General features: G+C 38.2%; 1 protein-coding gene across 1 annotated transcript in view; it reads right to left on the bottom strand.

Moving 5' to 3' along the window:
• Positions 1–5,320: 5,320 nt before the first annotated feature.
• HPGD (15-hydroxyprostaglandin dehydrogenase) overlaps positions 5,321–25,539 on the bottom strand; it is a 28,688-nt gene continuing 8,469 nt past the window's right edge. The window contains exons 4-7 of the mRNA XM_067745338.1: positions 22,067–22,163; positions 10,082–10,158; positions 7,300–7,463; positions 5,321–6,305 (exon numbers count right to left, since the gene is read on the bottom strand). Coding sequence (XP_067601439.1) covers positions 6,167–6,305; positions 7,300–7,463; positions 10,082–10,158; positions 22,067–22,163 — 477 coding nt within the window. The 3' untranslated portion in view covers positions 5,321–6,166. The remainder of the gene's footprint in view (positions 6,306–7,299; positions 7,464–10,081; positions 10,159–22,066; positions 22,164–25,539) is intronic.

Genomic DNA, 25,539 nt, shown 5'->3' with positions numbered 1-25,539 from the left:
CAGACTGAAAAAGCCTTTAACTGTTTAAGACTTAAAGTAAACCTTGGGTTTTGAAACTTGCATTGACAGGATAGCGTGTGTGAAAACTACATCACTTCCCAGAAGATCTGGTACCAAAAAAACCCCCCAAAACCCCAAAAAACAAACAAACCACAGAGGATAATACAGCAAAAAAGCCAGAGTCCCCCTCCCGCTTAGGGCAAAGTCAGAGTCCCCCTCCGCCTCCCCTTTCCGGCACAATGGTGAAATCATTAATCCCAAATTGAAGACTGTAGGAAAGTCAAGAAAGTCTCCACTTCAGGGCAGAGACCTCACAATGCCTACTTGTAGGGTTGTACCATGGCTATTGACCAGTGATCCCATTCTTCCCTTTTCTAAATGAGAGATTTGATTGTAGATTTTCTCTCTGCTCATGACTGTAGAGTGTGTGCTCAGGCCAGATAAATCATCCCTTGATCATGAGAAGCCACAATGTCCTAAAGGAGAGGGCAGTGCCGCTATTGGAGATCTGGATTTGAGTTGGGTATAGTAACTGCATGGGATTTTAGGATGTTTCCCTGGAGTGGGAGCGAATGTATTCCGTGTGAGGAACACGGGATTTATAGAGACAGTAGATGTGGCAAAGACAAAAGATGTGTTTGTCCCTTGAAAATTCATGTGCCCTTTCTGTTGTGCAGAGTTGTTTCTGGGAGGCATGTATGTGTCTGCATTTCTCAGCACCTAGATAGGACTTTTAGACTAGCTCTCACCAGTGGGCTATGAGTAAAATAATGAATGTTATTTTCGGGCTGAAATGTTTAAGAAGCAGGTATACGTTCTCCATTTTTTCTTCTCCAGTCCACTGGCTGGAATTGAATGACTGCAAAGCTCTAGACGGTGGAGCTACAAGGCAAAGCAGCCTAAACCACCTCGTGGAAATATGCTCACTGAATACCAGCACTGGACTCTGTGAGCAAAGAAAAACAACTCTGTTGTGTTAAGTCATGAATTTCAAGGTTTATCTGAATCCTCTGCTACTCATACTCAATGATTACAAAGTACACAAAGTTCTATAAATTACTTTGTGGGTCCAGGAGCAAATATATATCTATATCTATATGTTTCTCTCTACGTATCACACATATATAAATCTAAGAGCAAAGAAATAAAAATTTACTTAAGCTTATACATTTAGGTTTTAGATAATGGTGTCTGATTAGCATGCAATTGCTTTAGGGTAATATAAATCTAGGAATTTACCAGTTTATCCTCTTACAATTTAAACTCAGGAGGTTGAACCCAAAAATGTGATAGGATTTAATAAGACAGTCAACGTGTTTTAATATCATTGTATCCTTCACAGCATCTATACAGTGATGGAGAGACAGTATTTCTTGAGTCTAAGACAAAGAAGACAAATGATCTTAAGGATTACTGATAGGAATTAATAATAAATTCATGCATCATTATGCCTAAATGCATAGGCTGTTACATACATGCAAGATGACTGTAAGGTCACTAGCTATTGTGGAATTAGACCCCAGAATATTGCACCATTATATTATTATGGAGTTAGAGTGATATCTTTACAAATGACTTTTAAAAGCAAGTTGACGCTAAAGCTCAAATCTATGACTGTAGCAGGGAACATATCCAATGTATGTCATGCCTGTCATTTGCCTGTTTATTCTCAAATCCATTCCTTTCCACTCCACTGCTTGGCTCTGTATCACAAGGGGCTGACCCTGCAAACTACATTTTCCTGACCCCCTTCTCAGCTGGGAGACACTGACAGGAATACTGAAGGGCAGGCAGATGGGAGATTTCCTCTTACTTTCATTTAAGGTGGCATCCCTGGCAGGGCAGGTGGCATCCCTAAGAACCACGGGACAGCCCCTGCTCTGTAGTCACAACTTTGCATGGCAGCCTCCCTGGTGGTTCCTGGTGGTACTGATACCCTGCATCCCACCAGTTCTGGAGGTGGTGGTGCCTTCCTGCTGCTGCCGGATTACTTCATCATCCCATGTTTGTCTCCTCAGTTCTTCCGTACTGTTGTAACTGGTTCCTTATATTAGAGTCCTTCAGACTTGAATGCTGTTCTCCAGAGAGGACCAATATATGTGTGCACTAATGGCTACATAGAACACAATATGTAACACAACTTGCATATATAAACTTACCAACAAAATAACTTTTCAGTGATTATTTGTTGAATGAGTGAATATATGTATGGAAGGGTTACTTGAAAACTGGGGGTAGGGGGAGATATTTCAATGTTTCAAAGTTAAACCTAGAAATCCCTATTAATATTTTGTGTAACTGTTACCAAGTCCAAGCTTGTACTGCTCACCGCAGGACAGGCCAATAAATCGAGAGACGACTTGTTGGGGCAAGGAATAGCGACTTTACTTGGAGAGCCAGCAGACCGTGATGATGCTGGACTAGTGTCCCAAAGAACCATCTTACCCCACTTAGATTTCAGGCATCTTTTGTACTAAAAGGGGAGGGGGTGTGGTTGGTTGTTGCAGACTTCTTGGTGCTGGAATCCTTTGTTCTTGCAGCTGTCCGTGGAGGTCAGGTCACGATGTTCCTATAAGCCTCCAACAAGACAAATGTTATTCTCTGTTCTGCAACTTTTTATCTCTAAATGAATGGAAAAGTGTTACACCTTCAAAGGTCGGAGCCTTGAGAATGGGCTATCCTGTATATTCTTTTCTAAAAGGTGCAGAGCCAGCATGACTAAGCACAGGCAATAGAACACAAATGTTAGAACTAAACGGAAAGACTTAATAAGGAGTCAGCTTTGCTCTTCTCTGTTACATAACTATATGCTAAGGAGGAAATTTTAGTAAGAGGTATTAGAAATCGTGCTAATAAATTTGAATGGAGCCCTAGAATTAAAATGGTAATGCAGTCATAAATTCAAAAGAGAAGGAAATCTAGAGGCAAAGATTACAGCCTTTATTAAAGCAAGTATCTTTTCAACCCTTTTCCACTTTGATTCATAATAGGAAATATATTTTATATTGAGAATGAGTGCAATCATATATGCATGAGATTCCTGCTATATTTCCTATTCATTTTCTTCTAGCATATCCTACCCAGTGTGACACAGTTTGAAAACATGGGTCTCGGCATATTACAGGAACCGTGATCATCTTTGAAAATGTATCCAAAGGATTGAGGCATAACTCATCCTCTGCTCACTCTTTCTTTGTCTTCCTGCATAGTGGCCACCTATTGTTTTGGTTATCTCAGTGTGTGTTCACCTGCTTTCCTCTTGGAAACTATCCCTCTCCTTTTCTTAGTCCATAGGGTGCAGGTCAACTTCCTGCCCACCTCTCCTGTCCCCCCGACTCTCCAACTTGACCAGCTCTGGCGGAAGCATGCCATCTAGTTTTGGTCAAGCAGAGACGCTATCTCTGTGACCACAAAGAACGTCTCAATAGTTGGCACATAAGCTAAGATAGGCCAATGAACTCTCTCACCAAAAACACTTTCTTGTTTGGCCAGACTGGAAGCTGGTGAGAATCAGGGATGGATCCTGGGAGCCATCAGATGGAGAGAGCTGCCTAATAGAGAAGCTACCAAGAGGGAAGGCATGGAGGGACGATGACATTTGTGATCCTGGATCCGCTCATTTTTCCTGAGCACCGGTAAACTGAGTTCTGAAATTCTAATGTAAGTAAAAAGCTATTTACAAATGATACTTAATTTGTGAAATGACCTAAATTAGAAATGTATACTTTCAGACCTCTTCAGTATCCCAAATTTATAAACAGGGCAAAATTAGACTGAAATCATCACATAATCACTTGTATTTTAAATGGTACTGCAAATATTTAAAATTATGTTTATAATTTTATACAATTGTGTTGAATATTTCAATGGCATTATCCAGTCTCTTAATCTTTTTTCAGTGCCAACATATTTTTAGTTTTGCTGCGCTGGGAGCCCTGCTTCATTTATTAAGAAAAATAGGTTTGAAAAAAATTATTTACATTAGGGTTTTCACTGAAAAATTCAATTAAGGAAATTAAGACTCCCCCCGCTGCAAATTTAATATTTATTTTTTTCTTAACCAGTAAATAGGGGTACCCTATTGTTGTGGTCCGTGCGTGGGTTGGAAGAAGAGTTTCCAGACACAAAGTATTTTAGATGAGAGTGAGTTTATTGAGAACAAAGAGCAGAGTTAGTGAGGGGTGCGGGGAATACAGGGGTCAACTTCCTGATGGACCAGGGAGAGCCGACCCCCTTTGTGGGCTAGTAGCCAACTTCTATAGCCTCAAGACAAAGAAAATTCCTGCTGGCAGGATGGCATTAGGTGATTGGTCAGGATGCTACATGGTTGCTACATGGTGAATATTTTACCTAATATGGACTCGAGGGCTGTCCGGTTTAGGTCAGGAGAGCCCATGGCAACAGTCGCTATGTGGGCTCAGTTAATTCCGGAGATTTTTGTCCTGTGCCCTTGATATAGGGCTCTACACCTATAACATTATAGATTTATTTAAAGCTATTTATATAAGATACATTTTAATGTAAAAATAACTTTTAAAAATATAATGCATTTTTTTTTCAGTTCTGCTCAGTATGTGGTTTTAAATGTCTGCATAGTTTATTGATTTAAAAACAATAATTCAAAGCACAAAGTATATTGAAGGCCGGCAGTGCAAAGACTTATCCGCAAATGAAAAGTTTAAGCTATAGCTTTGAACATTACCATGGAAAAAAGAGTTGAGATAAATGATATTCCTCATACCTATATCATCGACTGGTTAGTTACTGCCACAAGGTTTGAACAAGTTTGTGCCTAATTTTACAACTTCTCTTAGATGTTCACTACTTGGTGTTTTTCAAAGACGTTATGTGGACATCTAGACAACAGTCACTCATATTCAATGCACTCCTTAGAAGTGAAGGCAACAGTTCTCTGTGGCAGAATTAAAACAGAGCAAGATCTGACAACCTGCCAATATCTCTAGGAAATCCTTATTAATCTCACGTGGATGGATTTTGCTCCCACCTGGGAGCTTTGGAGTTAGCAGGCAGAATGTGTTACTTCTACAGTATTTCTATGAAGAAATGATTGATTTGGAAATCTTGTGCTTTCACTATTATTAGCGTTAATTATTGCTTGCACATCGTGTTACCCAAAGCAGGTGCATTGAATGATCCTGTCTTAAAATACCTGACAGGGAAAATGGCAAAACATCACACCTATTTTTACCTCTTGTTATTACCGCTTTGAAAACACAAAAGCATCTTCAGTTGAGGTGTTGACAAAATTGGTTTCCTTCTCTCAGTAGGTATACATAGAACACTAAGTAACTTCTGAAGATTAGAAAAAAAAGTTTTATTGAAAAGTAGGCATTTTTGAAATTGGTACAAATAAACAAAGAAGTAATCTGAAAAAAATTACATTTGTATTTTTTTCTTAACAAGCTTGTTTTAGGAGCACTAACTATCCTTTTTGCTGTAACTATTAACAGTTTAATTCCTGAGATTTTTGTAGTCAAAATTCTTAAAGTAAGCAGAGAGGAAAGAAATGTTTTCCCCAGATGGGAGGCTGAACTGTGGATTAACATCTCAGCCAGTTCATTTCTGTCACTTTTCCATACATTAGATTTTTCATTTAGGATATATTCACACTGTAATTTATTCCTTACCTACGGGCTCCCAAAGGTGGCACATCCTCAAAGAGCTGAACTATTCGGCTGAAAGATGGTATATAAGTAAAAGTTATTGTTACTAAATATTTGCCGTTGTAGGTAGCTTCCTTCTTTTAAAGTGCGAACATAGAAACAAAATGAGTTTTTCACATCTGGTTTGATATAAATAACAATTCAAGTATCTCCTTTAAAATGATGTTCTGAAAAACATTAACATTTATGAATCACAAATTTAAATATATTTTCTGCAAGGCAGAATATTCCTGGAATATCCTTTGTTTTAATCATTACTTAGGCTATAAAGGTCAAAACCTAGCTTTGGTCCACGTCATATTTTTGATAGTTCCTCATTTTTTAAATCTATATACTTAACTAATCATTTAGAAAAAATGAACATCACGTGCATGAAAGGAAAGCTTCAAACGATAACATTTCATTGAAAAAGCTGTATTCAAATGAAGATGTGGTCTAAGTCATTTGTGCTTATTTTCGGCTAAAGCTGACACATAAGATGGTCACGGAGCTTTCGTGTGAAATGGGGTTGTATCATAATCTTGAAAATGAATTCCCTTAGCAGTTGTGATCTTCATTATAGCCCCATTCAAAGTGTCATCTTCAATGAGTGTTATTAATCCACTGGCAATCATTGATGGGCTAAAAATAAAGGAAACATCAGGGTTTTAAAATTAAAGAATGAGGCATAATTATCACATCGTCTTGAGTTATTTTTGAAGTATCTATCACCTTTAACATGTAATAGGGAAATGTATATCATGAAGCTATTGCTACTTTCGTTTTTTATTCAATTAGATGACTAAATTATAAATTTAGTGGTAGATTTCCACACCCACCCTTCTGTTATTTTATAGGAAGGATTCATAAATTTATATTTATTATTTACATTGAGTAAATGATTATTTTTCCATCTTTAACCTATCAGTAGAATTTAGACTTATCAGATAGAAATGTTTATTAGAGTAGAAATTTGAAGAATTGTAACTAACATTTATTGAGCGTCTATTATTTATCTGCTACTGTTTTAAGTACCTTACATATATCAACTTATTTGTGGACTTTCCAAAGTCCCCTAAGTTTGTTTTAGTATTATCCCCATTTTACATGCAAGAAAATCAAGGTAAGTAGAGGTTGATGGATAAGTTCATGGTGAGTGTGGTGAAGTCAGGATTAGATCCAGATGACTCCGTCCTGTGAGACGCCAACTGCTCTAACTCAGACATGGTTCCCCAAACGTGTGTTGACCAGTTGTTTCTAGGAAAGTGGTTGAAGTTAGGGGGGCATATTTAATTTCACAAAGGGTATATATGAATATTGCTTGGAATTTAGGCAGATAAGGTATCATTGCTTCCAAAGACAACTAAACATCACCTTTAAAAAAAAGTATCTGATTATGGTTGAAGGTATTAATGATGCATTCTTTATACCTAACAGCAAAATTCATGATGTGTCAACATATTCTATTCGGAAACCCAGAAAAAGTATTTTTTTTCAGAGATTTTGTCAAACCAAAACTTTGAAGCTTGCATGAGTTTCTTAAATTTAAAAGCTAATTTTTTTTCCTTTCGATTGCTTATGTCTAGATAGCACTTTGCTCCATTGTGTAAAGGAAGATAGGTATAGTTTTACTTACTCCAAAATTCCATAGTATTTCATCATATCCTTGATATGATCCGTGTATTCTATATATTGTCCCATGTTTTCTTCATTTTCAATGGATTTGAGGATGGGTGTATTAACAAAGCCTGGGCAAATGGCATTCAGTCTCACACCACTGTTCATGAGATTAGCAGCCATCTGCCAATTGGAAATAGAAGGTTGCAGATTTCAGGAGTTTTGTAAATGTATAACATAGGATAAACTGATAATTAAAGCTAGTTAAAAGATGCTGATGTGAAAAGTACTAGACAGCTGTCCTTCTAGCTATATAATGATGACAACGGTAAGGCTGACTGGTGGCAGAAAGTAAAAGAATACATAACTAAAGTGCTGAACTAATTCTTGCAAGTCTCACCTAATTACTTTTTTTAAAATATCAATATTACTGGGCGACTCCTGAAAATACTTGATTATCTAAAGTGCTCTTATCTACTGAACACTGCAGGCAGCTGAAGGTAAGAAGCTGAGGCTTAGAATTGATATCCCAAGTTTTCTTTGAAATTGGGGTTGTATTTTAAAGAGAATACTTACTTAAAAAATACTGTTAGTGGAAAATTTTAGGACTTTGATTGATTCTAAAGACACTCAGTAATTTGCACTATCTGGAAGACAATTTTAATTATTTTTAGACTAACCTTCTTTGGCTTTTATTTGAACTATTTATAAAACAAAATGTAAGTCAATTATTTGTGGATTCCATTTGCTTTCTTGCTAACATTCATTCATAACCCCCCTAATCAATACTTGTGGTGCTTTCAAGGTTTTCTGTGGACAAGCACAGAGTAATAAGAAATTTGAGTTGCCTGATGTGGACCAAGGTCAAATAAAACGATGCTCTGCTTCCTTGTTTCAGCTCTTACACCATGAACAAGTGTCCTTTTCGCGGTACTTGCCCATGTTTTTCTCATCTTTGTGCTTGTGTTGATGATTTTGCTATCTGAAATGTCTTCAAGGCATAGTGCTGAAGTGCTGTCTAGTATTTCTAAGTGCAAGAAGGCTGCAATGTGCCTATGGATAAAATACACGTGTTAGAGGAGCTTCCTTCAGGCATGAGGTATAAATGCTGTTTGCCATGCTAATACAATACATATTAAACACAATGCATATTAAATAAGGTGTCTTTAAACAGAAATATACATAAAACTAGGCTATGTGTTGATTGGTTATTCAAAATGTTGTAGCCAGAGGTTCAAAGGAACTTAACCCTGAATTTCCCCTATGAGCAACAGTTTAGTACCCTCTAATTCAGTGTTTGCAAGTGAATTTATAGAACATAACTAACAAATAATGAGCATCAGCTGTACAGGTGTCCAGTCTTATAACTGTAAATGCAACAGTTCTGGTCTTCGCTTTGATTTACTTTGCTTTGTAGTAGTGTTATGTGTTCATTAAAAGTTGAATTAAAGATTAAGTCTTTGCAAATTAAATTAAAATTTCCAAGCAATTTTAATTAAGAGTGTGAGAGCTGCCAATCTTCCTTTTTGACTGAACATTTACCGTTCACCATCTGCTTTCTCTATCCCTAGCGTTTCTTGTTATCAATGATTTCCTGTTCATCTGGCCCCTCTCTCCATCTCACCTAGACTAACCACTGTAGAGGTCTCCCAACTGCTCTTTCCTTTTCTGCACTTGTCCTCTCTCATACATTCTTTCTGAATCTCTCTTTTTATGTCTTATTTTGGTTTTTTTGGCCTTGCCACGCAGTTTGCAGGATCTTAGTTCCCCGACCAGAGATTGAACCCAGGCCCTTGACAGTGAGAGTCCTAACCACCAGCCTGCCAGGGAATTCCCATACATTCTCTAAAGAGCAGATAGAATGGTCTTCTTCAAATGGAAATATAATCTTGTCACTCCTGTGCAGAAAAAACCCATTGACGGCTGTATTTAGAATAAAATCCAAGCTCATGACCCTGACTCATAAGCCGCCTTTCGTCTGGCTTCTGCTTACATCTCCAGTCAATCACATGCTCCTTTCCCCTTGCTCATCAGGCTCCATTCAAGCTTGCCCTTTTTTTTTTTCAGTTATTATAAAAAGGCACTTCATGCTATCAATGCATGTGGTCAGTAAGTTCTAAAATAGTTTCCTAAGCTCTGTACACTTTCACCCTAGGTCTCCATGGAGACAGCATCCTTGACAACCCTATCAGGTAAACTCTGGCTGCACCCCTCCTTCCATTCTCCACGCTCTCACTCATTTTTACCATATCTTCAGGGACAAGTAACACCTGGAGCATACTGTATATTCTGTTTAAGGAAGTCTTAAGTTAATGATTTTTAAATTTGGAGTCAGTTTCAAAAAAATAAGGAATATCTTCCCATTTTTTACCCTTAAGGATATTTTTCAGTAACCTATGTTTAGAATCTACTTCATTTTAAAATTATCTATTCTAGGGACTTCCCTGGCAGTCCAGTGGTTAAGACTCTGTGCTTCCAGTGCAGGGGGCACAGGTTTGATCCCTGGTCGGGAACTAGGATCCCACATGCCGTGTGGTGAGGCCAATAAATAAATAAATAAAGTAAATAAATAAGATGGCTAATTTCATGTTAAAGTAAAATAAAATTATCTATTCTATATTTAGTCCTTTACATGATCTGAAAACTATTTTTTAATAATAAATATTGAAGTAGAACTTATTTTTCTATCTTTAATCCAGATGTATTGAATTCTGACCCTGTTCCCCTCTACTTCATAGAACTCATGCGTCACATATGTGCAGAAAAGAGAAAAAGAGACACTGCGGTCGTTGTATCCTCACCGCTGCCGAGCGTGTGAATCCAATTATGCCATGTTTGGAAGCACAATAAACAGGCTGTTGTGCAACAGGCATCAGCCCTGAGACAAACAAATAAAAAACAAAAACACTTTTATTAAAAAAATGAGCAGACAAACCCCAATACTTGCTATGAAAATGAATAATTTGTGCCTGTTACATTTTAAGATTAATCTAGAAAATACACTAAGGTAATCACTGGACAGTTTTGTAAAACTCACTAGTCCAGGCATAGTTTATTCCTCCTATAACCTCTACTATACTGTCCAAAATTTATGGTCAGTAAGCTACCGCCTAGGGATGTAGCCAAGAGTGATACATAAGTTTTTCTGCTTCCCTGATGAAGACAAGAGAAGTCAGTGTTATCTAAAACACCGAAAGAATCATCTTGAAATCCAGTAAGTTACTATCTAATTTTCAGTTTTTATGTCTGGATTTTTAAAAAGTGTATATTCTTTATTTTTTAAGGCTTCCAAATGGCTGAAGGACTTTAAACTGCTTAAGCGGGATCTGGAGAGTATTATTTGTCTTCGTTATAAGTTGGTAAGCATTTCCCTGTCACGAATTGCACTGAACAATGCCGCTAAGTGTTTAAGAAAATTAAAAGTTAATTAACTTCTTTTGATTCTGATCTGTAGCAGATGCCTAGATCTTCTCATCCCATGACTTAGGAAAAGAAAGTCAGAAATAAAAATGTTTGATCCTATTTTATTTCCTTTAATAATTATGTACTCAGCAACAGAATTCAAGCAGCTTTAGAATTGGCTTAATTTTCCATTTACACACAATAGTAACTGCTCAAAATTATGATTAAATCCATGGTGTGGAGAAAAAGTGGTACTGCAGCAGGTATGGCATCTTTTCCCCCCTATCTCCCAGCCCGACGTTACCCGCTCCCCGCTACCAGAAGAAACAAAACAAGAAAAACTGATTTTTCTGTAGTTATTATCACTATCAAGCTTATTTCTCATAATGGTCAATTCTCTGTCTCAATCTACAGTGAAACTTTTAACTAGAGCCATTTGTACATCTTGGCTTTTAACTAATTTCTTGAGTTAACGCATTCTACCATTTTTAAAATTTGTGATTTCTCCAAGGAAGAGCGATCCCTGATTACTTTAATGTTATTAATGTCAAATGTCATGATACTACTAAATGATTCTGCTGAGACGTGGTCATCTCCACTCAGCTAACTAGTCCCAGAACCCACCGATGGTGAGCGTGTTGTACCAAAGTGCAGTAATAATGGCGGACCTTAACCACTCCCTGGGTGCCTGCCAGGTCTCAATTTATGAAGTACGTTTGCTCAAGAGCAGTTTAAATCCCTGGGGATGGTAGATCACACAGAGTGCGTCCTCCCAATGATCTCAAAGTACTGTAACGTGGTTCTCTTTTTGTTTTGTTTTGTTTTGTTTTTTCTGTTCAGTAGCGTGTGTAAGTTAATTAAGTTTGTCAGTGTCAGTCAACAAGAATTCATGATGCCTCCACAGGGTGAACAGGTGTATTAGCAGATCGAGATAAAGACAATAAACAGGTGCAGCCAGGCGTTGCTGCTGCTTGTTCTTGTAAGTTAGTCACTGTTCTACCCGCTCCTTCAATGTTTATGAGACCAAGGTAGTGGTTGTAGGTGGCATTCACGGACAGCAGGAAATGCAGAGTGAACCTGAGTCAGAGATGAGCTGTTGACAGCCACAAAAAACACAAGGATGTCAAAGATGAATGGGAATGAATTTCTGTTATGCATGTGGAGGCACTGAACTTCTGAACCCAAACTGGTTCAAAGTGTCACAGCAGCAAAAGAGAGCAAATACTGTTGTGTTGGTTCTGTCTAAGAAGCCAGCTGCAAAACACATACTTTCCTTTAAAGGAAGAATTGCAGATGCAATCAGAATTTGTTTGCATTTTTAGAGTGGCACTTAGCTTTATGACTCTCATGGCATTCCAATGACATTTTTCACTGCAGTCCTGCAGAATGTTTCCTCTTGCATTGCTTTCACTCTCTGGCATTAGATCAAAGGCTGCATAAATCCATTTCAGACATTCAGAAATCAAGCATCCTTTTAAGATATTTTTCCAGCTTTTTGGTATAACTGGCATACAATAAACTGCATATATTTAAAGTGTGTGGTTTGATACGTTTTGACATAGGTCTACACCCACAAAACCACGACCACAATCAAGATATGAACACAGCCATCCCTTAAAAGCTTCCTTGTGCCCCATCATCCTGTCCTTCTGCGTTTCCCCTCCCCCTAAGCAACCACTGATCTGTTTTGTGTCACTATAGATTAGTTTGCCTCTTCTAGAAGTTTATATAAATGTAATCATACAGTGTAAACTTTTCTGTCTGACTTCTTTCACTCGGGATAATTCTTGTGGGATTCATCCATGTTGTAATGTGTATCAATAGCTCATTTCTCTTTCTTCCTTTTTTTTTTCTCTTTCTTCCTTTTTTTTTTTTCTGAATGGTATTACACTGTAAGGATATACCTATCAATTGCATATGCATTGCTCTTTTGATAGATATATTCAGTTTGGGGTCTTATAAAAAAAGAGAATTCTGTTTTTCAATTATTTTATTTAGGCAAGTTGTAGTTAATTTAGTTAAGTAGAGAGTTTTTCTTTATCTCCCCAGTACATGTAGATTTTAACTGTGGCTCCTTATGTTTCAGACAGGTAAAGATGTGTGGGATTTTGTCCCCAACTTGCCAACTGACTTTCAGTGTAGAAGTTTGCTCTCTCTCCCTCAGTTTGCTGCTTTGAAAAGGGAGGCTAAAGGGAGAGAGAAAAGGGTTTTTTTTTTTTTTTTTTAAGGCTTTTTTTAAGGTTTTTCTTTTTGACAATGATTTTAGTTGGGGTGGAAATTTTTCAGAAATCCAACATTTTCTATTGGGTCTCACGATCCATTTCTCCCTTCCAAGTATAACATTACTGCTGTTGTGGTCAACTTCAGTATCGTATTGTTTAGCCATACCTCTGTTACCAACCTTAGACCTGCAGCACCAACATATAATGTTTCCATGTGCTTCAAATAAAAACCTGTTCTGAGGCTAGTAATAAGGGTCAGCTCAGAGAATTGTTCAGGATGTGTCTGATATGACTCTGGGGACACCACTCACGTGGTAGTTTGTGGAGATTGTGCCCCACAGAGTTCCTGCAGTTTACAACCTGCACAACTATACATGGCAGCCCTCCATGGTAGAGGAGGATGACGGGGCAAGAGACTGAGAAGGATGAACCAGTGGAGGTAGGAAGAAAACAAGCTAAGCATCATGTTGCAGAAATTAAAGATGGGACTATTTTAAGAAGCCTAGAGTGGTTACTTTTATCATGTGCAGAATCAAAAGAGAATGGCTTTTCTTTGAGATATTAACATTTCAAAATCACTCATCTAAAAATAGTAGCCTTCTTGGTTTCACTTCCTTCTCCAGCTACCTCTCCACTGCTCCACAGCTCCCCCTAACCAGGCTTTCCTCTGACCAGTCCAGTGCAACAGATCTTGTGGTGGTTGCCAGTGACGGGCGTCTGCTAAGGCTAGGTCTTCATCTTGCTTGATACTTTGCTCAGTAGCAACCAGCACAGTTCATGATGCTCTCCTTAAAACACCTCCCTCCTTACGCTGGTGTCCTGCCACCTCACCCTAACTAGCATCTCCTACTCCTCGACCAGACCCACAAAGAGGCTGGGGGCCCAAGAGCCGGTCCTGGTCCTCTCTGCTTTTCTATGTGCACTCTTTCCTTAGGTGACCTTATCCACTCCTATGGATGAAATTCATTCTCTCCATGCCTCCTTCATTCTCATTCTCTCTCTCTCTCTCTCTCTCTCTCTCTCTCTCTCTCTCTCTCTCTCTCTCTCTCACACACACACACACACACATAATTTTCAAATTTGAATTCCAGATGTCCAGCCAAGATCTTTTACTCTGTCTTGAGATGGGAAATTTAGTTTTCTTCCCTTAAAATACAGTGTGTGCTAATTCAAAAGGTTTTATAGGAGTGAATTCATTTTAGAAATATGTGTTTGGTACCAAATAAGTGCCAAATATAATGAAAACATGTTTTAAATAGTTAGTTGAAATGTATAAAACCAAGGGGAGGATCACCATTTGGCCAGAATGTTATTTCTTATACTACTTAACCATTTAAAAATGTCCTTTTAATTGAATTGGTCGAGACAGATTGTAGCACAGTAGTTTGGATTTTGGGTGCCAGACTGGCTGATCTCAAATCTTGAATCCACCACAATGAGCTCTGTTACTTTTGGAGGGGTTACTGCTGCCTACCATGGTGTTTTTCCTCTGTGAAATAGAGTAGTAATAGTAGCTATTCTGAGTCCTGAATGAGCTAATTTACATAAAATACTTAAAACTGTGCCTGACACATAAAAAGCATTACTATTTGCCATTATCTTTATATAAATGTAATCATTTTTCCTAAAGATGAAACATCTCATCTTATTTATTGTTTTATTTACCTGTTTATCCACATTATACCTTTTTATGAAAATGTGTCTTTTGCACTAAAATGCCACAAATCTGGTACAGCATCCTAACTGGGTTTGGTTTCTGAACCTTGGCAAACCGTGGACTCTCGCTAATCCTAATTCAAAAGTATTACAGAAGTGCATCCATTTAAGAACTATGTATTTAGTTACTTTAAATACAAAGGATATTGATGTAGTATTTTAAATCTGCTGTATTGAGAGCCCCTGGCACAGGGCTAGGGTAGAGCTTTGATATCTGACCATCCAGATCACCCCATCTGACTTCACAGGGAGTTCTGCCAGGATAGTGACTACAGGCCCAGTTGCTGGAATTAATTTGGATTTTTTAAAATCTTGCAAATTAATTCCCATATGCACAGCAAAATTATTTTGTCTTCATGTTAAAGGATTTAAGAATAACACAACAAAGGACTGAGACCATGAGAGAACAGTCTCTAAAAAAATGTCATTTTGTTTGATGTGGGGAATCCTTAATTGTGCTTAAAAATGGATGCCTTATATTTAAAAAGTTAAGAACAGATTTTCAATACTTATTTATTCTGGGCCCAGCACTCTGCAAGTTTACTTAAAGAATTGTGAAATGGCTCTCTCTCCAAAATACAACACGTGTAATTTAGTTGCAGGTTTATGTCCGTCCTAACTGTAGATTAAGAAAAATAATATCAACAGAGGGAGAAATTCTACCCACGAAACAGAGAAATATTTTCTACAGCCACTCAGGATAATAACACCAAATGGCACTGACTGATGGGATAATTATGAAAAAAATTTTAAATACTTGAAAATGACACATGTAATTATAGAACAAATAAAGAAGGCATTTGGAAAAGTAAAATATCATTTCCCTTTCCACATTAGTTCCTCTATCTTTAATATTCTTTCTACCTGTATTTACAAAAGATAACTTTAATATCTACATTTCACAGGAGGTAAATCGCTCAAAAAGTTTTTGTGCAAAAAACTGAAATCTGCTCAGACGGCAGTTGTACTGAATCCTTAAACATATTTTCTTTTAAATGGATAGAAACTAGGTAAGATAGACTATACAGAAGTGCTAAAGAAATTCAGCTTAGGAAAGGAAATTGAGAATCTAAGGATACTGATCTTTGCATGATAAAAACTTGAGTTCAGCAGCTGTGCTAAAAAGCAGGGGTCGAAATTCCTCACATTTTCTTTAAAATCAAAAAAGAAATGGTCTACCCATCTTTCTGTGGTTAACCAGCACTTCTCTAATAAGGAAAAAAAAGAGAACTGGTGAGAATCCGTTTATCTATGTTTGTGCAGAAAGTGGACTGAAGTAACTGGTGGACTTCCTTATTAGATGCTTTTCCACACAACAGAACACCTTATCTGATGCTGCTTTTTCTCCCCAGTCACATGCTTGCCGTTAACAAATTATGTCTTAAAGTATGACCTGACATAAAAAGTGGGATAAACTTCCACAGAACGACTACATCTTTCTACCTTCCAGAAAGGTAACCCCAGCAGCACTTTCCAGGGATTGTTAATTCTCAGAAAGTTGTCCCTAAGTTCCCATCACAATCCCCCTTCCTAAAAGTTCAGTTATCCCCTAGGCTGTGATCAGAGGAAACCAAGGTGAGCTTTCTCAGCCACTCAGAGAATGTCCCTGTGCAAACTAGAGGCTGGTTCCTCAAAGTGTGGGTCAAGGATCAGCATCAGAATTGCGGGATCCACCCCAGACGTACTGAGTCAGAAGAATCTGCCTCTAAACAGAGCCCGTAGGTAATGTCTCTCATGTTGAATTCTAGAAGACTATTCATTTTCTTAATAGTCTTTATGGCTAGGAACCCCTACATCTTTTATCCATTCCTCAAAAGGCCAATTTACAAATATTTAGCCTTTCCTACTGATTCCTTTTAGTATGTGTCTTCTTAATAATTTTAAGCCATAGGACAGCAAAACGGACACCACGAAGACTTTCGCTGGTACTAAGCGAGGGAGGTGGCCCACGTACTCATAGCCGTTGACATCTGACCAGTTAAGATCCAAATAATGCAGACTCAGCCATTGTACGATATACACTAAAATAGAGCAACATACAATTGCTTTTATTACGACTGCTAATCGTCACCACCTTTCCCATGTTATGCAGCTTGTTTGAGATGAGTGGTTCCACTATAAATTGGAGAGAATTAAACAGACTTCTATTGTAGGGATTTGTAAAAGTTCAATGTGATATCACAGAGCCAATAGTTTATCACAGTGCCTGGAACTTGGCACTTGCTAAATATGTTACTCCCTCTTCTTTAAAGCAAAAATAGTTGCAGAGGGTTGTACCACGTGATTACCTGAAATTTCTGGTCTGCTGTGACATTCCAGTCCAACTGCTCTTCAGGCCATGTGAGTTCTAAAGCCTTGTACCTCTCATCGTGCTTCTGTTTCACCTGTGCCACGCTAACTGGTGCTGCCATGTTGACGAAACACGTATAGCTCTTGGGGTAGAAACTTTGCCAGTTACTTTCATAGCCCCACTTCCCTTCTGTCCATGTTTAACACATTTGGTTAACTTGAATGTGTTATTTAAAGTGGTAACTTGAGCTCTTCTACTGTAACACAAAGTAATTACATAGTTGTCGATACAACTTAGAGCTCAAGTGAGTATGTCACTGGGCTGGGTTTAAGACATGCTAAACAAGTTCTAAGATTTTCAGGTATTTTCTTGGGACTCTAATGTTTTCAATTCAGAGCAGATACGACCTTCGTGGTGTCACTCACCAAATGCTACTGAGTGACTTATTTTTGAGGCATAGCAAACACCAAGACCTCAGTAGCTGAGCAGGTGGGAGCAGGGTTGGTGGGCAGACTCTTCCTGTGATGACTACTCTTCCTTTCCCACTATGTATAGAAGCAGCATACTCGACTCCTATGGGATGCCTCATGGGAGCAGAGCTGTCTATCTGCTTTAAACCAGACTTCACTCTTCTCTCTTGTTCAACTTTTTCTTGTTTGACAGTTAAGGATGGATGTGGTAAAATGAGTGCAGGTTTATATATTATATTTATAGACAAAAACTTGTACAGAAGAATCTATGTGGTTAACAGAGGTTGGAACAACTTCCAGGGCTTCCAGGGACAAGCACACCCTTCCCTCAATACACCGAGGAATCACTCTCCCCTGTAACTACTCCTCTGTTTGTTAAACTTATTAATTGCATCTGATACTCGGTCTGCGTCAGCGGTCGTTACTCATTAACTTCTCTGCCGAAACCAGTGTGTCAACTTGAGGTTTTACTATGACACTAAATGATTCCACTGGATCTGTGCAAGAGATCATGGGATGGACTCTGGTTGGGTTGAATATTACCCACCATTCCTTCAACAGAGTGAGCAGTAGGGGGAAAAGAGGGAAAGTCTGTAAGGAAGGAATATTTGGAAAACACAGAGGAAGCAAGCATTAGAACTCTCTTCCTACAAATTTGTCAATTATACTTCATATAAGCTGAGGAGTCAAAAAAAAAAAAAAAAGAATTACTTTGACTCCAGTAACCCCTCAAAGACGTTTTTGGTCATCTGACCTCTGCCGACATGCTCCAACTTCAAGGGAACAAAATTGTTGATATTATTTCTGAGGAAAGTATGAGGATGTGAGACGTCTATATTTATCTTCTGCTACTATTACAAAATCCTGTATTTTTATCAAACTGATCTCATTATGGGAAGAACAGAAGCTCTTGGTGAGTGGATAAAATTCAAGACAATATATTTTAATACTCTTTCTGAGATGAGGACACCTCAGTGACAAAGCCCAGGGTCAGAGGAGGGGTAGCAGGGGCTGTCTGGATTGGCCAGAGGCAACAAGGAAATGGTGTAGATGCCACAAGTATGGAGGACGGGCATTATGAAGGTACCCAATCAAGTATAATGGACAGAGACGAACTATTGAACCATGATCAACAGAGTTACCCTGCCTGTTGGGAGGAATATCAGAGGGAAAACCACTTTGCTTTTTTTGTTTGTTTGTTTCTTTGTTTTTTTAAAAAGTAACTTTATTGGAGTATAATTGCTTTACAATGTTGTGTTAGTTTCTGCTGTATAACAAAGTGAATCAGCTATAAGTATACATATATCCCCATATCCCCTCCCTCCTGCGTCTCCCTCCCACCCTCCCTATCCCACCCCTCTAGGTGGTCACAAAGCACTGAGCTGATCTCCCTGTACTATGCGGCTGCTTCCCACTAGCCATGCATTTTGCATTTGGTAGTGTATATGTGTCAGTACTACTCCACTTTAGACTGTTCTGCTATTCACTAGACTGTAAGAGTGTCAGAAAGGTAATTCAAAGCCAAAGTGGTCTCCTCATTGAATTTATATCCATTCATTGTTTTATTTGCACGATTAGAGAAGGATCTACACAGGGTTCCCAGTACTGGCTCTGAGATAGGTTAAGAGGAAAATTCACACCCAGGATGGGTACTGTGACAAAGCAAGCTCTTAGCCAAGAAAGCCAAGTGGACATCTAATTGTAATCCCTAAATTACTCTTCTCTATGGCATGTTTTGACTTGTGATGTTGGTAAGCTCCCCAAATGGTTCCAGGGCTTTACTCTGTGTGTGTCAAATGGGGCAATAGCTTAAGCTTTCGCTGAAGGTTTAATAAACAGTCCTGAGATTCAAGTAGTGCCCAGGAGGCCTGAAGATACTAGCACATCGCATTGGCTTAATCAATTTACAGGAATTCAGTTTCTCTTTCTTTATAATTAGGCTAAGATAGACACAGAAAGAGAGAGAGACTGACAGACTCATAGATAGAAGAGAGAGAAAATCAAGTGGTTAAGAGTAGGGGATCACGTATCAGGCTGCTATCATGAGAACTGCAGCTCCCCCGCTTCCCTGCATGTAAGCTTGTGCAAGAAACCTACACTCCCCAGGCTACGTTCCCTTATCTGCAAGATGAAGATTATAGAATCTACTTCACTGTGCTGTTGAGAGTATTAAATGAGAGAACACACACGCAGTGTTTAAAAGAGTATCATGCAAACGGTGAGCGCTCAGTGAAAGTTAATTGTTACTATATATTTAAATATTTTTATTGGATAAAAGGCCGTACTACCCTGCATTTCTCTATTCATGCTCTTTGGGGCAAGTAAGCCTCTTCCAGTACAGAGGCTCTCCCAGAGAGTCCTATATTGATTCAACCCCGAGGCCGCCTCTCTTTCCTGAGATTGAAACCAGTGCCTCCAATGATACAAGGTCAAGAGTCTCTGATGTTCATGGTTCTCCAGTGTCACTAGCCCCCTTAACTTTAAGAGAGAATTCATGGAATTATGTCTTAATCACCACCCTAGGTTCTTTTGTACATTTATATTAAACTATTAAATATTTCTTCTTAAATCTCCAATCATTTATATATTTTTCTTACGATTTCATTTCAAAATAGTGTAGATTTAGCCGTGACAATTTGCCTTTTGGGTTCCAGCCTCTGAGAATCCAAACTTCAGCCCTCTCTGGGGCTGAATATCTCTTTTAAGTATTGCCCATGCTTTCATCTTTTAATGTACTCTTGGACTTGAAATGTTATAATTTATAAGTAGATGACATGTTAGGAAAAATAACCAGATTACCCTGAACAATTTATAGAACCAGGGCTATAATAACTCTAGGGATGGCATTTTTGTCTTGAAGCAACTCAGAAAATGAGATGCGGGTTTATTTTTGAGAACTTCTGAAGAGGGAGACGTCTAAGTTTCCACTCGTGCTAAGTTCACAGTGGTTTAAAGACCATCTGACAATGATTCCTGGAGGAATGAGAAGAACGCTGAGCCTCAGACACTAGTGTGGTCACCTGACTCCCCCAGTGCTACTGCAGCCAGGAGGTGGAGGACAGGATGGGGGGTGGGGGGCAAGGAACACCGATTCTGCAATTACCACAATAACTGAAACCAACCCAATGACTGAAGAAAGTCTCACTGTTTTTTGGACACGAATAGTTTAGACTTGCTGTCAATATTGGTCAGTGTTCTAAAATTTCATGATTTCACTTTAACTATTCAAGACCCATTAATGATTTTTTCCTAGAATTTTCAAAGTAAAGGCTTTCTGCTCCAAAAGTTCCTGCCAAAGGTTTATAGCTAATACTGAGTAAGACGACATCAGCTGATCGTAAATCACACTGCCCCGAATAAAACACATTTTGGATTGCCCTTTGTGGCAAGGATGATCAGCTCTCCTCTGACATCCACCCTTAGACACACAGCTAGACTACATTTCCCAGACTCCCTGTCGTCAGGTGAGCCATGAGGTCAAAGCCTATAGGAATGTGAACAGAGTGAGGTTTGCCATTGCAGGGCTGGGATTTAGAAGAGGAGCCACACCTCCTCAGGGTTCTCTTGCTCTTTCTGTAGGAGAGAAAGGAGTCCCCCAGTGCCAGCGTAACCCTGGAAGCTCCACGCTGAAGAGCTTCTGCCAGCCTGGTTTCCCAAAAGACTGCGTACAGAAGAGGTTCCCTTGCTCTGGGCTGATATATGAGTGAGGAATAAGCTTACGCTATGTTTAAACCATTACACCTTTGGGTCTATTTATTATTGCAGTTTAGCACTGAAGGGAGGTGGAATATGCCACCCCAAAGTATGTCACATGGGCATAAGGGTGAATTTGAGCTAAAGGCACTTGTAAAACAGCAGATGCAAAGGAGCACTTTAATCTCCCTTTTCTTCCTGAAAGCAGGACACAGAATCCCATGTAAAAGATGCTGTCCCGGTACAAGGAGAAAAGAAACCTTATCGCTGGAGATAGGAGTCAAGGCCAAGAGACATCTGTACAGACGTTGTTAAAATAACTTTATCTTTCTTTAGTCTCCCCATATATTTTAGTTACTTTCCCACAGTTGCCTTGCTTTGTTCAACCTAGTTTATAAACAGCGAGGCCTTGCCATTTCTTTGGGTCTTCATTTTCCTGTGGGGACTCTCATGGACGTGTGAAAACCTGTACGCTTTGCCCTTGTTGATCCATCTTATGTCAATTTCATTCTCAGGCTGGGCCAGAGAGGCTGAGAAAGTAGAGATCAAGTCTGGCTTCCCCTACAGTATATCCCAACTAACTATATATGCCATATTGAAAAATTAGGCACGTTTACTAAAATCACACAAGACCAGAGATACCTTAACTTTGTTTTAGTCCTTTTTAGTCTTATCAAAGGTGCTTTTACATGTTTTACTGCTTAGGAATCTCACAGTAACCTTTGACAAATAGCAACTCTAGGAAAATATCTATACATTTTTTTAAAATAGTACTGCAGAAAGATAAAGTCACAATTTAAGATAATAGGAATAAACTTAGAGTTTGAACTTCTGATACCATATAACAGAAAATTCCATAGAACCAGTAAAAAAAAAAAAGTAAACCAAGTTTCAATTTCAAACCTGAGTTAATAATAAATACACTTTGAAGAGTTACTTTTGTGGTCCCAATTACCAGTAAGAAATCATTATTAACATGATAATTGTCCTTACCTGCTAAAGAGGACATATTAATAATGATGCCACCTTCACCTCCATTTTGCTTGCTCATGTAATCCAAACCCAGGTAGGTTCCACTGATGACAGAAACCTAGTCCAGGGGCAGAAATGGGAAAAGCAACAGAGCTATTATACTCTATTAAAGAGTATAGCTCTGATAAAGAGCTATTATACTTTATCATACTTTATCATATGGTCACACACCACAGTTTTTATTGCTATCCCAGATACCGAGGGAGACTCCTGCACATGTTATCAATGAAAGGTTTCGAAGTGGCTGTGTTTTTTTCAAACGCACTGACTGGATTCTCTTTTATTTGCCTAAACTTGTAGAGCTCATCACATCTCTGCAAAACTTCACTTAGTTGCCTGATCTGAGATTTTATGATAAAGGTTATATTCCAAGTGTCTTGTTACTTTCACTAATCCTCAGCATCTTCAAGAATTCTGTACATTCTTTTTCTTTTCTAAATACTGGATACAAAATGTATTCACCCTTCTTAGCATATGGTTCTCTTGTCCAACTATTCTACATCCATCTGCTCTGTTTCATTCTCTTGGATCTTGGAATATGTAATAGTGGATACCCTTGATTTCCTACACAGTTTTCATTTCCTTCTTCTATTTTGCATTCGTGTCTACTTCTTCTGCATGTAATATAGAGGAAGGTGATCTCCCCTGTTTTAGTGCAGACAGTGATTAACCTATTTCAATCACAGAAATCCCATTCCCCTTGCCCGTGACTGGTTTAGGAGCCAAATGTGACCATTTCTGGCGAGACCTGAGAAGCAGTCCGCTGGAGGTGGGGTCTGGGCTGGGGAGGGTGATGGAAGAGGACTCTGCGGAGAAAATTGTCATCGCTCTTAAGAAAACCAGGAAGAAATTATTGCGTTACTCCTTTCTCATTGCTTCATATGGGGGCGATGGCTGGAATGAAGTTATATTGATAGCATCTTTAAGAGGAAACCACCATGATGGCTGGCAGACGGGAATGAGATCTGGGAGCTGCAGCATCAAGCCATCCTGAACTCTGTGTCGTATGAGATCACATAGCCGTTGTACCCAGTTTGAGCAAAAGGGATTTCTGTTCCTTGGACATATGGTCTTCAGTAATGAAATCACTTAATTTTGTTCATCACTCCTGCAGCTGTCCTTTTGAAAGCTTACCCTGCTTTGCTACTCACATCCATGTATAGGCACCTTTTGGGTTTTATCCTAACATTTAAGAATTAACCACTGTCAAAATCAACTTGTGACATGAAACATATTTGAAACCTTGCATTCCCTTTTAGATTTAAGAACTCCTCTCCCTTCCAACTCAGACTTTTGAAAGGTGAAAATTTGCTTTTGACATCTTAATTCCTATGTCTCTCATTCTTTATAGCACTGCAAAGAAAATGATACAACAGATAATGAGATAACGAGTCTGAACCTGAGGGTATATATTGGTGGTTACCTTCTTTTTATTTTAAAAAGTCCTTTTGGAGTTTTTTTGACAAGGATCCAGAGTTGCCTCTCTACCTAACAGTAGTTCTAGCACAAAAAAAAAGTAAGCTGAAGATTCTATTCACTTAAGCCATGCATCAGTTTGATATTAAGTAGGCTTAGGGAGAATGAGTAAAACCTGCACATGATTCCCTTTAAAAAGGAAAAACAAAACATTAATGGCTTATATAAGAAGGAAAAGAATGTAGATGGCTGAAATTACTGAAGTCAGTTAGATTCTGTGTGTTTCTGCCCAAGTCTCCAGCATGTCTGAACAGAATTTCTGTTTATGTGTATTGGCGCTACGCTTTTATTCTCAGGTATTTACAGCTTTGCTGACACCTGCTTTTGTGTTTTCAACATCTACAAGATGCAGCCAGATAGAAAATTTGGGAATGTTTTTAATTTTTTTTAAAAGCCAGATTTATTTCCTGGTTTTTGATGGAGAAGGCAAAGGATTATCTTGCCATCCATTATCAGGTTAAGAACTGAGTAACTTTTCAAATAAAAGACTTCTTAGGATAAACCTGCAAGACAAAGCCTAAGGTTTTAGCTGTACATATAAGAAATTTTCACCTCTTTTCCTTTACTTTGACAACCTCTTCCATATCCCAGATCATATATTAATGGAATTGTTAGAAAAACGCAGAATAAAAATGTTTCCTAAATATATTTGTGGCCTTTTGGCAATGCTTATACATTGTATAGATTGGGCCATTGTAATATCCAGGGAAAAAAAGAAAACAAAAATTACAGATATGTTCTCGCTACAGATACCAAAAAAAGCTGGAATCTATAGCATTATTTTAGTCCATTTTGTAAAGGTATTAAAATTTTGTATTTGACTCTCAAACAAAAAAAGAGGAAAATCCAAAGTCTACTTTTACTTAGTGAGGATAAATGAAAATTCAGTTATTGACAAAGTGATATAATTAACACATGCTTACTCAACATTTTTAGTTACGAAGAGACAATTTTTATATGTAATACTGAAATTGTATAGTATTCCAAATGTTAACATACTTTTTTTTTTTAACAAGTTAAAGCATTCTATAACTTAAAACCACTCTCATAAATTCCTCTATTCTGGAAATAATTCTCTAGTAATACAGATAAATGGATAAATGAACTTGTTTAACTCTTCTTATTAGGCATAATGTCTTCCTATTATACACACATATATGTATATATGCTTCTATAACATTTGTGTGTATGTGTGTGTGTATTCTCTACGGAATTTTCCTAATCTGTCATTTCCTTTATTTAATTTCCCTCCAGTCTGCAGTTGCTTTTAGTTTATTTATGATTCTTGTGCTACACTGTAATTAAAGCAATTTTTTAAAAGATTCTGTCATCTAAATCATGAAACTCTGCCTTTCAGGTTTCTTGTTTTTTCTCCAGCCAGTTCTCAAGGGATACTAATATAGATGATCATTTTTTTCCTGAAACCTTTTCTCATCTTTTATTCTTCCATGTTCAGTCTTTTAAAATTTCTGCATATTTAGGGGGTAGATATGATTGTCTTCCCCCTCGCAGAAGCTGCTTATAAAATTTAGCAAGCTTTCCCTAACTATAACATTTCAATGGGATCTTTAGATATGGCAGAGTAGCAATAACAGAAAGTAGTTACTAATTTAAGGTGTAATCAACACCCCTGGGAGCCAAGAAAAAGGAGTACACTTGACAACACTGTTTCTATCCATTTCCTCAACTCTTCATTAGAGACAGTATAGAGCAGAGGGACCCACCTCGTTTAGAAATGAGATAGTGCGAATGAAGAAAATGTAGGTTTTTAGTCTCTGGACGAGAAATGCAATTTTTTGAGTGACTGCTATGTAGTAGCACCGTGCTGGATGCTTCATACAAATTATGGATTAGTGACGCTTAACCAACCTTAGAGGTAAGAGGATTACCTCCATCCTTTCACAAACTGGGAAATTCAAGATCAGAGACATGAAATAAAAGTTCATGAATTTTAAATT

Source organism: Pseudorca crassidens, chromosome 7, assembly GCF_039906515.1.
Source record: "Pseudorca crassidens isolate mPseCra1 chromosome 7, mPseCra1.hap1, whole genome shotgun sequence".
NCBI classification, from domain to species: Eukaryota; Metazoa; Chordata; class Mammalia; order Artiodactyla; family Delphinidae; genus Pseudorca; species Pseudorca crassidens.
The sequence above is the reverse complement of the archived record's forward strand: the minus strand, read 5'-3'. Positions and strand labels throughout refer to the sequence as shown.